Source organism: Protomyctophum bolini (assembly GCF_963924005.1).
Source record: "Protomyctophum bolini genome assembly, chromosome: 20".
NCBI classification, from domain to species: domain Eukaryota; kingdom Metazoa; phylum Chordata; class Actinopteri; order Myctophiformes; family Myctophidae; genus Protomyctophum; species Protomyctophum bolini.
Genome location: NC_137881.1, coordinates 15241639 through 15260061, shown reverse-complemented (window position 1 = coordinate 15260061; position 18423 = coordinate 15241639). Strand labels below are relative to the sequence as shown.

Sequence of the window (18423 nt, the reverse complement as noted above, 5' to 3'; positions counted from 1 at the left end):
TTCACACTTCAGCTCCCTTTAAAATGACCACTTGCGAGAGTACCGGTAGGTTCTATTGACTTCACCTTGAGACATTTGAACAGTTAATAGAGCAGACAGTGAAGGCCATTTTGTCTCCCAGCTCTGGTTCCACAGATAGAAAGCCCATTCATTCAGCCCATAGAGTCATTCTTTTAAGCCTGGTGAATCTTGACCATAAAACATTTGTGTCCAAATCGTGAAAACAGGCAAACTTAGTACTAGGAACGTTCTCAAGGGGGGAAAAGGGTGTAGGGTGTGTAAACTATGGTAACTTTGAGTTTGGTGTAACGCAATAGGCCTACATAGGCATTATGAAACTACTGTATATGCATCAGATAATTTTACAATCATCTCATAGATACACTTCATAGTCTATCATCAGTGTGTAAATTAAAGTGTATGTAAAAAGTGCACTGTGATTTTTTTAATTTTTATTAATTCTCGGAGAAGATGATGATGATACACTGGAGGTTTAGAGAGAGAGAGGAGGCAGAACGGGGTGTGTGTGTGTGTGTGTGTGTGTGTGTGTGTGTGTGTGTGTGTGTGTGCGCGTGGAACAGGTAGGAGGTGGAGGAGCCGTGAGAACAGAAGGTGCCGTAGTTCTGGTGATGTGATTAAACGTCTGCTCTAACAGAGGGGTTCCCTGGAATATAGGGAGAGAGAGAGGTAGGTAGGGAGAGAGTGAGTGAGAGAGGTATAGGGAGAGAGAGATGGAGAGAGAGACATAGGTAGGGAGAGAGTGAGTGAGAGGGAGGGGGAGAGGAAAAGAGAGAAAGGAGAGAGGGGGTGTAGAGGGAGGGGGAGATGCAAGGAAGGGAGGAAGAGTGAGCAAGGGACTAACGGGAGAGAGACAGCAGGAGAGGAGGACAACAAGACAGATATAAAAACTGGCACAGAGAGAGAGAGAGAAAGAGAGAGAGAAAAAGAGGGAGGGGGAGAGAGAGAGAGAGAGAGAGAGAGAGAGGAGAGCAGTAACGATGAGGCATTAGCAGAAAGGGAACTTGGATTTTTTTGGGATGCGCTTACTTACCGAGGCCAGACAAATACTGTATGTCAGGGAGATTATACACACCTATACTGTGGGAGGTAAGATTTATTTCACTTGTCTGTAACATACAATTTAGTGTGTAAAATGTATTTTTATTGTTTTGCAAGTTTAGCCATATAACCATTATAGACTTCCCGTGCCATAATGGTGATACTAATGAACAGCTTTGAAATATTATTATTATTGAACACCAGGGAGATTTGGCAATTAATAAAGCAAAATTAAAGTGACATTATAGCATCGGATTTTTCTTTTTTGGGTTTTTCTTTTTGCTGACTGATGGGGAGTGACACACAGCAAAGGTCGTCGGGATTGGGAGTCAAACCCGCGACACGCTGTGTGTGTGTGTGCCTGCGTCTGCATATACAAACATGCAACATGCAACATCTAATATTTTTTGAATGCATTTTAAATCATACAGTCGTGTGTGTGTGTGTGTGTGTGTGTGTGTGTGTGTAGGAATGCGAGCAGGGACTCAGGTATAAGCCTGAAAGGAGAGGAGGAGGAGGGGGGAGTGTTTACCCACAGATGGTGTCTCAGTGGCGGGACCGATACAGTCCTCGGTCCCCCTCCTGGGTCCAGCTGGCAGCCTCTTCCTGGCCAAAGCATTAGCTCACACCACTCCTTCATCACCATCTTCATCTTCATCTTCATCTTCTACTTCTTTGTCTTTGAACTTACCGTACCCTCCCTTTTTTCCGCCTGGTAGGGCTGCTGCTGGGCGATATGACTGCAAATCAGTGGCAGAATGATTTCAAGTTTTTACCATCAATTACGATTAATGAATGATTATTACATATTTTTTTAATAATGAAAATATCAGCTGTACAAGCTGACAATGCAACGTGTTGTGAGCGTATTGATACTGAGTCTTTCACTATTCTGTGGGTTACGTGGTTTTTACATAACTTCTCAATTATCAAAAGTGAATATACTTATACATATGTCCCTCTCATTGGCTGTTGCTGTCTATTTCCTGTCTATTTTGAAACAGCTCTGAAGTCTTTGCCACAGTGCAGTGAGACAGCTCTGAAGTCTTCGCCACGGTGCAGTGAGACAGCTCTGAAGTCTTCGCCACGGTGCAGTGAGACAGCTCTGAAGTCTTTGCCACGGTGCAGTGAGACAGCTCTGAAGTCTTTGCCACGGTGCAGTGAGACAGCTCTGAAGTCTTTGCCACGGTGCAGTGAGACAGCTCTGAAGTCAGTGAGACAGCTCTGAAGTCAGTGAGACAGGCTCTGGCTCTGTGCCGGACTGCTGCATCCATTCAGATGGGCTAGCGGACCGGACCGCTGCCCCCTAGCTGTGGTCAGAAGAATTGGACGGCCTCCACATCCCTACGGTGTCCACATACAGTAACAACTCCATATAAGGACATATAAAGGCCTTTGTGTGTCCTCGAAAGACGTTTCTCCGCATCCGGCTTAAGGACGTCCTGTCAGTATTATATGGCCGGCAGCCATCTGGCTGCAATCCCTTGCCAGGACACAAGAGCACATCAGCCCTCCATCTCGGCACGACGCCGAAAATTATAATACCTGAGGATTACTGACGTCATTTCCCGGGTCTGTCATCAATCATCATCGTCACATACATTTGAATTTGGGCGATACTGTCACTGAGATTTTCTTGTTAACACTGCACTCCTCGCATGTTTCTCCTTGAGGGATCAATCAAGTTTTTATTATCTGAATCCAATCAATCCATCTATCTTTCATCTTCCGGGTAAACTGTACCAGGAGAGAAATCACACTATAAACCATGTCATTAAGAGGTATGTCCCGCCATGCATCCCCCTGCCTGGGTCTCGGCTCCGCCAGGCTCCTGGGAACACTCCTCGTCCTCCTCCTCCAGTGGGGGCCCTCGGGGGTCAAGGGGCAAACCAATAACGAGACGGAGCCAATCGTGTTGGAGGGCAAGTGCCTGGTGGTGTGCGACTCCACGCCGTCGGCCGAGCCGTCGGGCAACGCCCTGGGCATGTCGGTGAGGTCGGGCACCGGCCGCGTGGCCTTCTCCGCCATCCGCAACACCAACCACGAGCCGTCGGAGATGAGCAACCGCACCATGACCATCTACTTTGACCAGGTAAGCTTTGTTTTGAGAGGGAGGAAGAGACAGACAGACAGCATTTGTGTGAACTTAACTCCAAAGACTGACTCTCACCCTCTGCACCTGTCTCATTCTCTCCCTCTCTCATTGCCATTACTATACTGTAGATTCTAGTAAATGTTGGCGGCCATTTTGACCCAGCCAGAAGCATCTTCGTGGCTCCAAGAAAAGGGGTGTACAGTTTCTGCTTCCATGTGGTCAAAGTTTACAACAGGCAGACGATACAGGTAAGACAAACTGATGTATTGTAAAGTTGTAAACTTAAGCTACTTAAAAACTGGAAACGCATTCTATGAAGCCCATATCAAATGCATTATAAAGATACTTATTACGCTGTATAATTGCACACAAATAAATGCCCGAAATATATACAGTATATAGTGCTGGAGTGGTTTGTGTATTTTGTATCAAGATCTACAAAGTAACTAGTAACTAAAGTTTTAAATTAATTGTATTGGAGTAAAAGTAAAATGTTTTGTCCCATAATGTAGTGGAGTAGTATGAGTACATGTACTTACCACTCGCTGCCCTGCCCTGCAGGGTTCCAGCCTGATTCGCTGCATTCCATGGATTTGTTTTGTCACTTGCTAGTGAAGTGAGTGACAAAACAAATACACAGAACGCAGCGAATCAGGCTGGAACCCAGGCTAACCAGATCAGACTAGGAGAGTGGCGTCATTGAGGGGGCAGAAACCAGCGCTCGAGCACTGTTCATGCAGCCCTGGAGTGTGACAAGCGCTGGAGTTTGAAATACATTGTTTTCAACGAGGACTGGCCCCATGAAGTGAACGGAGTTGTCACAACTCTTTCCTCTAAACGGCGCGGAGGCTAACTTACCACCACTGCTGTCACCTAACTTCTCTTTACCGTGTCCTCCGTCCCTCCCCTCCCGTCTCGTCCTGTCCGTCCCACTCCCAGGTGAGCCTGGTGCTGAACGCTTGGCCTGTGATCTCTGCGTTCGCCGGGGACCAGGACGTGACCCGCGAGGCGGCCACCAACGCCGGGCTGATCAGCATGGAGCGCGGCGACAAGGCCTACCTCAAGCTGGAGCGGGGCAACCTGATGGGAGGCTGGAAGTACTCCACTTTCTCTGGCTTTCTGGTTTTCCCCTTGTAGGGGTGGCGGTAGGCTGGGCAGCATTTCTACTCAGGTTTATGTCCCGTTTCACAAGTTTTCAAATATGTAATGTATCTAAAATCTACAACACTGCAAGTAACTAAAGTTTTCAAATAATTGTAATGGAGAAGTACTATTGTAAAAGTACAATATTTGGTTCTGAGATGTACTGGAGTAGAAGTAAAAGTATTGAAAATTGTAAAGTAAAAAACTAAATAACTCAAAATTGTACTTGAGTATAGTTATTGAGTAAATGTACTTAGTTACTTTCCCCCACTGCAGGTTAATGACCAAAGCGTGGGGGATGGGTGGTGATTGGTGTGGTTTACCTTAACTGTTTTGTCCCAACCCGACCCTTTGGTGTGGTTTGGGCTTTAAGACTCATTTTGACACAAAGAAGTTAAGAACCGCACAGAGTACAAGTCAGTGGCGTATCTACAATAAGGCGAGGATAGGCGTCCGCCTGTCCAAATCCATTTTCTGCCTGGCCAAAATCCATACAATGAGGACAAAAACAAGACCTGAGAACTATTAGTGGACAGCGGGTGGCCGTTGCGGTAGAGCGCGACCCTCAATCACCCATTCGAATGCAATTGCATGCCTTTCAGCCTTTGTATCCTACTGTATGGCAGGTATATCTCTTTGAAAACCTTTAGTGCTACTGATTGTGCGCGGGGGACGGCAATTAACACATCTTGCCTGCCCAAAATGTAATTCTTGCCTGCCCAAAATGTAATTCTTGCCTGCCCAAAATGTAATTCCTGGAAACGCTACTGGTACAAGGGACAGTTCATCGGCAGAACGCACTCGCCCCCATTATTTTCTCGGACCACTTGCCCCCAGCGCTTGTCTGACTGAGGTTAAGGTTAGGAATAAGTTCAGGGTTAGACAATAGCATGTATATTTTACTGAGGTTACGTTTAGGATAGACCTATCTATCTAGTGGCGCCTGTTCTGAGGTCGCCAGATTTGACCCTCATGGGCGAGCATGTTTTATTGGGGCGTATTCTTGTATTCAAGGGACATGGTGCTGTGTAGAGTGAAGCATTAGTGAACCAGATGCAAGAAATATGACTATCTGTGTTGTACATGTATTACACCTCCGATTGATGGGTGACTATAAATTGACTATTTACAGCCAATAATCTTGAATGTATTTCCGGAAGCACTTTAATTCATAAAGTCCTTGACCACTTAAACCCTATATAGGCCTTAGTTGACTATATTATTTTTTCAAAAAATAGGCGATCTACAAGCTCATATCACGTTGCGTGGCAAATGCTTTGTGAGCTTGAAGATTGGCTATTTTGGTTCATTCAGCTATCAACTTGTGTAGGCTAATAACTTTTGGAAATTGCAAGCGTGCACGTAATAGTGCCATTTAACCAGATGAACCCTAGCATCCGTATTCTCTGGCAAACATTAGGCAAAAATGTTGCTGATCTACAAGCTTACAATACAAGTAGAATTCGGCGTGTTTTGAGCTTGTAGATCGTCTATTTTGGTAAAGAGATGTGGTGTAAATGTGAAATGAGAGCTGCTGACTTAGTATAAAGCCATCGAGGCACTCTGGTCACCTATGTAAATTGGGTAAGTGGTTAATAGTACTTAATGGTATATCTCCCTGAGTATTTACCAGTGTGTAGTATGTGATGCAAATACAAAATGTTTGATGTAACCTACTCTCTTGTAACTGGTGTTTACATTAGGGAGATTTTACTAAGTGATTTGCATATAGTTGCAAACATTTTTGCATAACTCAACTTCACCATGAATTATAATAAGGCTATTGTAAACTCAAGTGTTACCATTTCAACTGCACTTTTATGGCCCACTGGCCACTGTCAATTGTCGGACTGCAAGATAGAAGTCTGTAATGTGTTAATTATGTGCTTGCTTGCGCCATGTGTTAGTCTTTTTCTTGTTTTGATGCATGACTTGCTAAATAGAATATTATATTATGGAAATAAAGAGTATCATGTCTATCACCTGACTCTTGATATAATGACAAGAATGACTCCATAAATCAGGAATGAAGTATATCTCTTCAAAGCAGGTTGAGGACATCTTGGAATTATAAATGTAACTTATGTACAGACAGTGTGGTTTATTTGTAATTTAACACAAAACACATTTTACCTGTCTTTCAGACTGACAAATACACACAGCAGAGGAAAGTATAAATAGGAGCAGCGTGACCCATTGCAAATGCCAAGCCCATTGGCGTTTGTCACACTCCCCTGGGGCTGGTTCATTGAGGCAGATGCTCTGGGAAATTGGGGATCAAATCTGCGACCTTCTGGTTTCCAGGGCTGTCCCTTACCTGACGACACAACCCTGCTGCTTTACTTGTGGGCTCCGTGCCCAGGCCCATTGCTTCCGATAAGTGACCATTGGAGAGAAGCATACGGTATAGGCACGGGCCCAGAGAGAGATGAATATGGCCTCCAAACCACCTCTACTACAACCTACTATATATAAACCTGGGAGAGCAGCCTAACGCCTACGTCAGTCCTCCCTGCTCTTAGAAGGACAGCTGTTTGTTCCCTGCTGCCCATCCAATGTCAATCGTTTGTTAATGTGGATAAATAAGAAAGGTCCAAAGGTTTTTACAAGATTTGTAACACACCTTTGGTTCCTTAGAGTTACAGACCTGTAAGGGCCCAATTGGTTCCTAACTACCAATTGATTGATTAATTCAATACTTTATTAGTCAGAACTTTAAACAGCAATGTTAAAGCTAAAAGGACAGCACAAAAAGTCCTGCAGACTCATTTCCATGTAACATAGCATACAAATACAAAATAACTTAGCTAATAACTTAGCTGGGGTCCGGGACCCCCTGGTACCCTCTCGCCCCCATTTTGAGAACCGCTGTTAGACAGTGTGACAGAGCAGCCTCTGTCCGACTAATTTATGATCAACAATACACATTGTATTCATGATGTTCAACAATACACATTTATGGTATTTATGCTGTATTGTATTTGTAGATTCTCAGTCCCACAGAAGGTGCACATTCATTCTGCTGTGTCATATGAATCTAAAATACTTGGCTATCTAGATGCTGTTATTGGGGGACCTGCCGTGATTGCCTGAAGAGCTGATTGATTTAATTATGCGGAGCATTTCGGGTGGATTGCTAGTACATTGTGATTTGCTGATTACTTACCCAGGGGTGGAGTCGGTAGTCTATATAAACTAGTATATAATGGGGAAATGGTTCAGTTTGTAGTAGGCTGACATGGGGAGAGGTTGACATCTGTGCCTCTTTGTTTAAGTTAAGTTTGAGTTGCCTTTTCTTTAGTTGTCTAGTTTTTCCATTTATGTTATCCAGGCCTGGATCACATTACAAATGTTTATTTTTCACCTGCAAGCCTGCCTCCTGATCCATTCTGTCATTTAAGGGATTTTACTCTGGCTAAAGATCCCACTTGGTAACAGACGGTTCTATAGTGCCACTACTATGCCGTAACAAAGTCCACTACATTAAGTCAACAGAGCAGAGTCACGTGAAGTGTCTCCCATAAAGAGTACCTCAGGTGACGCAGAGCAGCTCTGAGGCTCTCTGCGGTGCATCCGGTGACAGATGGGAGGCGTTGGCGATGGCTGCAGGGGAGAAAGTGCCAGGAGCCTGCCGGGATCGCCCCGGACTGTCACATCCTATTAGTCTCAACGCCCCAGTGCACACACAGCAGAGAACCATGTTAGCACTTTGTCTGAGACTTAGAATGAAAAAGAAAACAACATTCGACCTGTTTCATTCTTAAATGTAAATGTTAGGTACCGTAACAGGGTGGGTTACCTAGCTAGAGGAATGTCATGCCCATACTACTAGGGCCTAGTAGTATGTGCACGGTGCAAATAGGAGAAGGAGAAAAAGTACTCACATTTCCACGCTTAGGGGAGCAGAGCACTGTTGGTAACAATTATATTAAGAATACAATTTGGCCACATAACTTTTCATTTTCTCCCATATACTGTTAGGAGTGTCCATGAACCTTTTCTCACCAGTACAGGACAGTGAAGGGCTTCCAACACCTTACCCCAAATAACCGATGCTGGCTATGGCAAAATGGTCCTAATTAATTATCAATCATTCATCTGAGGACAGCTGGAACCTCCATGTGTACAACAATGTAATTTATTATTTGATTTTTTTAGTTTTTGGCCCGAGTGCTCTGACAAAACTCAGTCCCATCAGCACAACTGATGATATTTATAATGTGATTAATCCGTTCTCAAATCTTCTATTAACCCATTTAGGCCTGAGTTAAAAACATTCACTTTGAAAGAATATATATTCAAAGATTAGCGCCACATTTTTACGATTTTTCAAAAATAGCTAAATTATAACATAATGTTTAAAACACCAAAAGGGGTAATTTCAGCACGGCTGAAGAGCCTATTTCAACCAATTGCTTGGTCAGTAGAACTACCTGTAGTAATGTAAATATTTCATTCCACTTTTGACTTTTTTCTTCTTTGTTGGGCGACTGCTCTGCATGCGTACCACCAGAGGGGGGCTCAAGTACCACCAGTGGTATACGTACGTACCACAGGTTGAGAATCACTGCACTATGACTATGGCATTGGTTCTCAAAGGTTCCACCAAATTTCATGACCAGAATAGGGATGCTTATGTGGCCAATATGAGCTGGCACCGCACTACCGTTTTAAATATGCTTCAACCACAGATGGTGAAGAGGGGGAAAAAAACCATACCGCAATCACATTGGTGTGATGCCAGAGTGAAACAGAAACTGGCCTGCAAGGCCTGGGTAGTGAAAAATATGCAATGTGTTAACAAAGGGACCTTTTTAGATAAGATTTTGCCCGACTGGCAAACGTCTGGATTAAAAGAAAACCTAGCTTGATACAGAGATACAAGAATAAGATGATAGAGGAAATTCATTTATGCCAATCTGGCAAATCATGACTTCATGAAAAAGAGGAACTCAGTCAAAGAAAAACAATTCTGAGAAGCGTGGCAATCTCTGTGAATCATTTACACACGCTTCCTGATTTTTTAAGTCCATTTAGGTTTAGGTTTTTGCGTGGGACATTCAGGCTGCGGCGTTGTTGGGATGTTGGCGCCAGGTGGCGCCGTGGGGTGCCGTCTCCTCTCGTTGACGTACATTTTGTTGTTGTCGCCGATCTGCAGTCCCACCACACTGCTCATGATGATGGACATCCCACTGGTGGAGTGGGAACGATGGCCGGCGGTCTCTGGATTTGAAAACTGACGCTGAAAGTTAGGAGCACAGCGGGACTTAAAAAGGAGCTCCTGGAGTTTCCAAAATGGCACCATTCATTCCCCAAGTTCATATTACAATCATGGGACATTGACTGCTTCAATGACAATACGACATAGCAGAATGTCAGGCAATTACAGCTATTGCAGTAGCTAGCTTGTCCCAGAGCCATAGAGTAAGACAGAGTTACGCAAACTCCGTTCACTTCATGGGGCCAGTCCAATGGTGGCTCTCCTACATAGACCTCTATTGAATGGGGACAACCGGAAGTATTGAATGGGGACAACCGGAAGTTTACGGAATGCATTGCATTGTCTTCTAAGGCCACGTTCCATTTTCTAGAACAGTGGTTCTCAAAGTGTAGCTCGGGGACCACTTGAAGGGTTTCCAGGGGGTCCCAATCTAAAATATTGTCCATTTGTACACTCTGAGTTATGGCCTAAGCTTCCATAATAAACTGGAAATTAAAAGGTTTGAAAAACACAGATTTTCATCTCTGATACTAGGCCTACTGATATTTTCTGTTCGTCCAGGTATTAATCCACCCAGGACTAAACAACTCTCAGATAGGGGAAATGTAAACTTGCTGTGTTCTGAGTTGCTACAGTCAGAGTTGTTTGTTGATTGTTATGAATACTTGTGCAGAAACCCAAACCATGAGGGGTCCCAACCTTTACCATACCAAGGAACTCAAAATAGCTATAGCCTGGCTGTACCCACACTATTGCGAAATTGTCACGTAATTTCCCCTGATGGCCCCCACTTTGAAAACCACTGAGCTAACATGATAGAATCCACCCACCTGGTAGTGTCCAGCAGAGCTTGGCCTAAGCCTGCACGGTGGATGAGGTGTCCTGTCTGCATGTCTCTTCTCAGGCACAGGAAACGAGGGTGACGTCTGCCTCTGATCAGCGGCTATCCCTTTGTGATTTGATTTTGAGTGGACGGGAACAGCATGAAGGCCTCTGATTGGCTGAAATGATGTCTGGCCTGCCAATGATAGACGCAGAACCCTTTGAACACTGAAAACTCAATGGACGACATAATCTAAAAACTAAAACCAAATATTGCACACCAAAATATATACATTTGAACAACCGTCTTTGTTGGTTGGAAACCTCATATGTCCAAAATTGTTAGTTTTCAGGATTACAATTCAACATATCAAAAGTAGTATACAAGCTCAAGACACGTCGCTTCACGCCACGTTTGGAGCTTGTAGATATGCTATGTTGACTACTGTCTGTGACATTGAATGAGACAATTTCATATCAATGAATTATTATGCTGGAGTATGTTCAAACCATCGTCCGTATCACAGTATAATTTAATTGTTATACTAATGTGTTCAACATCATAGTTCATATTAGTTCATATAACTAAAACTGAAGACTAGCACTATGCACTATCAACCAGGAGAGGGAGGCCTCTCCTGGTTGTATAAATATGTATGTATAAAGACAACAATATTTTAGGCCAATAAAAAAACGTATATACCAAATTTCCCACTTTAAACAAAAGAAGCCTGTTGGCTGCCGGACTAAATGGAGATAAGATGTTTCTGCACGACAGAAACGATGTGAGACATGGGTGAGGTATTTCTTTCTCATACACTTTAATTTGGTCCAAGGCAGATTTTCTTTTTTATGATTGAACAGTAGTTATTGCAACACGCAGTAGTACTAAATGAAAGAGCTTTAAACGTTGTGTGTTTTTCTTGCAGAGCAGAGTACAGTATGCGAACTTTCCTCTTTCTATCATAGTGGTTTAGACAGCGAGCAAGCCCTACTTCGACTTCCTTTTCACCTTTGATGATGTGTTTGTCTCGTTGATTCATGGTCAAACCAGCAGTTTCCTGCAACGAAAAAGGAAGTGGAGATGTAACGGCATGCATGGCAACCCTAGCATTTTGAGCACAGTGCAGCTTTTGTCATAGCTGCAAAAATCCCACAGCGAAAAGATTTGTTATTTATTTTTGTTCCTTCAATGTGAAGGCATGCTTCACGAACTACATTTTTAAACTGTTATATTAGTATTTGCATTAGTTGGTGTGCAAAAGCAAAATAAGAAAATAAAAAAATAAACAAAGTTTAAAATAACTCTTACCTGGGTTGGTGGAGGTCCTGTCAAAACGTCGTTGGACACTTTCACGGCTTTGCCATTGGGACTCGCTAAAATATGAAGTATAAGAAAAAGCAAATGAATGAAAGTAAGAATGAAGACAGGACAAACTGAATAACAATAAGATTACAACATTGTTACAATACTGTTACAATAATAATAATAATAATATGAATGATGATTAGAGGGGACATCATATACTTTTAGAAAGTATTTACATAGACGATCAACATTAAGGACAAACCTAATGCCTGAGTGGTGTGAATCTTTGTAGGGCGCTCTTCTGTAACTCTCTCATCACTCCTTTGGTCCTGAGAAAGAAAGAAAGAAAGAAAGAAAGAAAGGTATTTTTTATCATCATACAGTTAAAGTGGTATGATGTGGTGTGGTGTGGTGTACACCGCACATTGAAAAGGGAGTGTTGGCTGTGTGTGTATTCATTTATTACCAGCTTCACTAGCAGTTGGTGTACTGTGTTATTAATTGCATTCCGGTGCTTCTCATACAGGGCTTCTGTCACAGCAGTGCATTCTGGGAACAACATATAGACAGGACTCAGGAGGTTGATACATTCTATTCTATTCTATTCTATTCTATTCAGTGTTGCCAGATTTAGCAAGAGAAATAAGCAACCAGGTTAATGAAGGTCACATGAGCACTGTTTAAACCTATATCCATCAGATATTTGAATTTAACATATCTACAAGCTTGTAGATCTGCTATTTTCAAAAAGATCTTAGGAAAAACGTGGACATTTTTGAATATCTTTAAAGAAAAAGTCCCCCCCCCCCCTAGTTTTTATTCGTAGGGGGGGATACATTTAAATGACATTAGGAAGCAAGCCCAAATAAGCCTTTACACTTTAGAAACAGGCCCAAAAACGAACGCAACCCGCAATTACCAATATTTACAAGTGACTACAGAAAAACAAGCCCAAAGTCTCTTATAATAATTATACATAGAAACTATTATTCTATTCTATTCTGATTGGTGGTCAGCTCACGGCTCTCACCACGTTATAGGTCAGAGGTCTAAAACTATATGTGGTTCTTGCAGGGTGGAATTCTCACCTCGGAACAGGGGTCTCTGGGCGGGTTCAGGGAGCCAGCATCTCTCCATGAGTTTTACCAGATCCTCCAGTCCTGCATGGGCCTCCCCTTGGTCCATCTCTATCGGGGAAGGCCTGTCTCCCTTGGGAATACGTAGCCGTACGATGCTGGGGATGGCATCTGAGAGCGGAGGGGAAAGGTTGTTGATGAAGAGGAGAGGAGAAAAGAGAAACCTTAGTAGCAGAATAGGTACTAGGCACAAAATGATGTGTTTCTAATATTTATTTTTAAGTTTTAAGTTTTTAAGTAACATTAGTCAATACTGTAATAGTGACACCTGTAAAGCTGAGACAGTTATTTATTTGAGGAGGGGGAGATGGATGGAGAGATACAATTAAGACAACAAATGAGAGAGCAAAAGAAAGAAGACAGACAGACGGACGGACGGACGGAGAGAGAATCACTCACTGGCATATGGCTGTTTCCCCGTCGCAATCGACCACAAAAGAATGCCATAACTAACATAAAGAGAGAGAGAGACATCCAGCAATTATCTTACATCCAAACAAAACCCTGTCATCAAACACTTTTCATGGGTGACTGGTGAGTGTTGCATATTTACGTAGACAGGCAGAACCCAGAGGGAATATGTGAATACCTATAGATGTCAGAGGCACGGGTGGGTCTGTACGATAAGTCGAAGGCCTCCGGAGGCATGTAGTTAATCGTCCCCCCCTCCTCACCACCATTGGACGCCCGCGTCACACTGCTGTAAAACTTGGCCAGGCCAAAGTCAGTGAGCTGGATGAACAAGAAAAATGAAAGGAACAATATAGGGGAAGGGATGCAGAGAAGGGGAGGGAGAGATACATTGCAAAAAGTGATTCAGCCATGGCTTCACAAAGTAAAGGACTGTTGAACAAGCCTTACAACAGAGCCAGACTTCCTTGACTCCATGAGTATACTTTTATAGGAGATGAGAAACACAGGCAGCTGTCGCTGTCTTGAACAATGGCAGAGGATGGACATTCTTGACAAACCACTGATGGTAATCACCAAAACTAGCTAAGAGCTAAGCCTGTTGACAATGCACAGACTGAACTGACATGTGTTTTAAATGGACTCTCCTTTACATACATTTCATGACCCTCTTATGCATATTAGCAATTAGCCACTTTTTAGAGATGCACGTGCAGATTAGACACACCAACACCGGGAGGCATACTACAACGGTCGGACATGCGCTGATCCGTGCTTGCGGTTAGGATTAGGTTAGGGTTTGAGGTAGGTTGTCGGTCTATGGACAGTTGGAGCAGCTCATGTCCGACTGCATGTCCGACGGCTGTTTCCACATGTCGGTCGGTTGGTGTGTCTAATCTGGGTGTGAATCCCCTACTTCTACTGTATGCCTCTACTTCTCTCTACTATCTATCTATTACTTGTAATATGATGTGACAGGGCGGACCTCACCTTTACATTTAGGCACGTGTCCAGCAGCATATTGCTGGGCTTCAGGTCCAGGTGGAGGATGGGAGGGGTGAGACTGTGTAGGTAGTTCATGCCCATGGCCACTTGGTGGGCCAGTCGAAAGACCAGGGCACATGGCAGGGGGCTGTTTTGAGTGTCCTGGTGAGGGAGAAGGCAAAACAGAAAAAAAGGTTTAAGTCAAGAATGAAAGAGAATGTATAATATACATTCTCTTTCATTCTTGACTTAAACCTTTTTTTCTGTTATTATTAGTCACTCACTACTCATACAAGCAGTGAAATCACAAAATACTGTGCAACAACATAACCATCTTGCCTGATACAGAATCAGAGTGACAAAAACATTGATTAAAGGCTAATTTATACCAGTGGAACCCAGGGTTACCATAGACAGGCTGACCATGGTCCATAAGATGGCGAGGTCCACATATTCTTTTTTACAAGGAAAGTCACTTTTTCTTTTCACCAGAGTCAATGTAACAAATGTGAGCCTTCCTATTTTTTAAATAACGTTGGCATAATTTGTTTTGTATTGTTTGTAATTGCATTTGCAACTTATTAAATGTTGCTTGTAGTTGTAAGAGGACCACCATGGAAAGGAAATAAGTCTTAAGACATTATTGTGTTTATCTTTTTACTCTTTTTGCCAAGTGATGAAGAAAGACATACTCATTGACAATGTGTATTTTTTATTGAGCGAAAGGGTGATTTGAAGAACTGTAAATTATAACCTTAAAGCCTCACTACACAACCTTTTTTAATGGTTAAAATGTATAATTTTTTCCAATCAGTATGATGTTGTATTTTGTATCCCTGCTCTTCTATTGATAGATTTAAATTGTGTCAAAGCCAAGGTCATGTCTCACCTGAATCTAACGTGAATTTTGGGTAGAAGAGGAAAGGTTACAATTTAGGCACCAACCAGCACATCAGGAGCAATTAGGGGTTCAAAGTCTTGCTCAAGCACACTTCGACACTAACTCTGGGGGAGCCTGTGGGTTCGAACTGGCAACCTTGTGGTAACCATCCAGCCACTCTACCCCTGAGCAACCGCCGCCCACCGGTTAAGAAGAGAAGAAAGGAATACATGTGTGATATGGAAGAAAGGAGGACAGATCATTGATTGGATAATAAAATCAGTGTGAACCTACAGTATGAAATGGACAGACTAACCTGCAAAGAGGCTAGGGACCCCCTCTCCATAAACTCCATGACCAGGCCCAGCTGTATGGAGGAGGACTCGCTGAAGGGCGGTCGGCCCCGGAACACCCCTAGGACCCTGATGACATAGGGGCTCCCTCCCTGTCGCATCAGTTCAGCCTCGTGGAGCAGGAGCTGATCTGTCCTGGATCTGAATGAATGTCGGAGAGACTTGATTGTTAGTATATGCAGAATGGGTACATTTCAAACGAAAGCCCAAGTCAATAGAAAAACTGTTAGCTTTGTGGACAATCCGTATAAGCACAGAAAACGGGAAATAAAGGGAAACATTTTGTGCAACTAAAATATAGGAAAATAATGTACTGTGGAATTGGAAACATGTTTGAAAGAATCAAGAATCAATATGTTTCAGTTTTGTCGCTAACTACAAGTAAAAGCAGCAAAACGTTTTTGGCACTTTTTGGCAACATTTAAAAGGTCAAAATATATTTCCAAAGTTTCAGTTTCACTACAGCTAGGCTACAAACATTTGAAGTAGGCCTACTGGTATTGTCCCGAATATAAGACGACTCTGATTATAAGACGACCCCCATTTTTCAAGACTAATTTGTGGAAAAAGAACATTGAATGTCAAATAGTCTAGTCCCCGATTATAATACAACCCTGTTTTTTAGGATATTTCCATTGGGGGAAAAAAACATATATTCAGGCCAATAATATTAAGGGTATTTGCGTCCTTTAAATCCCTGTTGGCACTTAGTAGGCACATTTTTCCACTTACCCGTCATCATGGTGTAATAATTTAACGGCCACATCCCAGCCCCACAGAAGCTGTCTGGCCTTAAAGACTTGACCAAATCCACCTGAGCCAATCACCCTCCAGTCCTGCAGAGTGGACTCGCCAATGAATCCTGCATCGTCTGGGTAGCTAGACAGTGACATGGTTCACTGAGGGGAAGGGATTTCAATGACAAATAAGTAGGCTAATCATAACAATGATTATATGATGTTGATCTTTAATAGAACGTGAAAATGTGCCTTTGGCTTACTGAGGATTATAAAATAAGTCTACACAATTAGAGAATGTAGAAGAATTGTTATTTCTCCTAATGGTACCAACATACAGCATGGTGTGGTATATGGAATCCCAATTAACATTAATAATAGCTTAAATAACTGTATAGTGTGACATTACTTTGTCTCTCATAATAATGGGCCTTGATATGAAAAAGGTTGAAAACCACTGTACTATACACACATCAGTCAGATAAGGATGACAGATCCAGTAGGTAGGTATAGGCCTACTACTAAAACCTATAGCTGAAGTGGATATGTTACACTTTCACTTTATTGCGTTATGACCGAATAAACTCCATTTTCCCAAATAGTGTATCATACACGTGAGGCCGTGGTCAGAGACTTCCCCAACTTATTTCACATGATCAGGCCTTTAAAATCTTATTTCTCTACAGCACAGAAATAAATAAAGCACAAATACTATAGTAGCACAAATACTCACCCGCAAAAAGATATGCATCACGTCTTCCTCAAGAACATTAAGAAATCCTTAGTACAGTAAGTTTCCACACAGAATAGAACAGAAATAATATCCTTTCCATATAAGTGATAAAGGAAGCAGAAGTGAAATATAGATGGATCCGTTTTTTTTGTTTAGGAGCCTGTACTTCTGCTTCGCCTCTACAAGCCACATATAGGAAATACTATGTCCCTGAAATTGTCATTCTGTAACTGTAACAGGGAGTCCCCCTCTATCAAAACGTTTTGATAGTGTGACCTCAACCCAAGAGCACATGCCCCCCCCCCCCCCCCCCCCCCCCCCACAGTGTGAGGATGGTGTTAAAGCTTCAATCCGGAACTAATTCTAATGAATAAAAATAAAGAATAAACTATATATGCATCATATACAATTCAAATTAATACAAAAAAATATATATACTTTTTTGCCACTTTCCCCCCCATGAAGTTCATCCAATCTGGCTTGTGGTGGGAGGTTGTCTCCCTCCCTACTCTGAGTTTTCCACTGAAACGTTTAGACCTCTCTCGAAGCTGCAGAAGTTCACATCCTGATCCCGGGTATGACGTGGTGAATTGAAACCTACGGATAGCAGCTTTCAAAGCAAACTCTTTATAATGTACCAGGCAGGCTGTTCTGAACAAGTCATAGTCTAGTTGATCAGCACCACCCTCTGGTGGACAACCTGGACACATTCAGAGTATTTTTGACTACTCAACTAATAAATGAACATTGCAATATTAAAGGTACCTGAATAATCAACGGTGTTGCTTTAACTGTGCACAAAATCAGAATACCAATATGCTACTAATTTATAGTCATATTATAGGCCAGTGGTTCCAAATTAAACTGTGGGTCCCCAAGGGCCAAATGATTTGTTGGGGTCCCCAGATGATTAGCTTTAATGTGCAACATTGTTTTCTCACTCAACAGTACACTCACTGTACATCAACAAACCATGTTGTACAGTAAAAGTGTAGCCTATACACCAGGGATATTCAATTGGCGGCCCGCGGGCCACATGTGGCCCGCGGAGCGCCTCCTTGTGGCCCCTGGAAGAATTTTGAAAAAAAATAATAATAATAATAATTCTTTTTTTTTTTTTTTTTTTTTTTTTGTGGAGAATAATAATAGGGCTAATAAGAGTTACAGGTATGGTGTGTGCGATATTAAATGTGAGATTACCATAATGACAGTAATCATTAAAGGACCACTTTTCAACCTATCTTCATATAATAGGTCCTCACTAATAATCATGATAAAATGACACGTTTTTTTCTACTCGGTCTGTGTCACATAGGAGGGCTGTGGGCAGTTCAGAAACCCACCCAACAGTGACATCAATGGAGAATCCAAGCTAATAGAAACTGCAGGCTTTCTAGTCCTGAAAAGTTGCGAAAATGGAAGCCATCATTCTCACAATAATAAACCCTGTTAGGGTCCATTTGGTTCCATTTGTACACTCTCAGAGTTACAGACCCATAAGGGTCCATTTGATTCCAAACCATTTCCCTGGGGACCCCCT

General features: G+C 42.6%; 2 protein-coding genes across 3 annotated transcripts; one reads left to right on the top strand and one right to left on the bottom strand.

Annotated features, from left to right (window-relative positions):
- Positions 1-1868: 1868 nt before the first annotated feature.
- Positions 1869-6131, top strand: LOC308334892 (cerebellin-1). The gene is made up of 3 exons (XM_080791782.1): positions 1869-3151; positions 3283-3402; positions 4094-6131. Exons 1-3 carry the CDS (start codon positions 2828-2830, stop codon positions 4289-4291), a joined length of 642 nt encoding a protein of 213 aa, XP_080647908.1. The 5' UTR covers positions 1869-2827; the 3' UTR covers positions 4292-6131.
- Positions 6132-8417: 2286 nt separating this feature from the next.
- Positions 8418-17036, bottom strand: ripk3 (receptor-interacting serine-threonine kinase 3). 2 transcript variants are annotated; one of them, XM_080791761.1, is made up of 13 exons: positions 16884-17036; positions 16146-16312; positions 15377-15554; positions 14187-14342; positions 13375-13517; positions 13185-13234; positions 12738-12896; positions 12116-12198; positions 11912-11978; positions 11653-11717; positions 11353-11401; positions 10349-10536; positions 8418-9539 (listed from the first exon to the last, which is right to left on the bottom strand). In XM_080791761.1, the coding sequence occupies exons 2-13, from the start codon at positions 16304-16306 to the stop codon at positions 9321-9323; spliced, it is 1518 nt and encodes a 505-aa protein (XP_080647887.1). In that variant the 5' UTR covers positions 16307-16312; positions 16884-17036; the 3' UTR covers positions 8418-9320. The 2 variants fall into 2 exon arrangements, 1 of the variants encoding a protein (XP_080647887.1); XR_013965930.1 differs by having other exon boundaries at positions 9403-9539; positions 11336-11401.
- Between the last annotated feature and the right edge of the window lie 1387 nt (positions 17037-18423).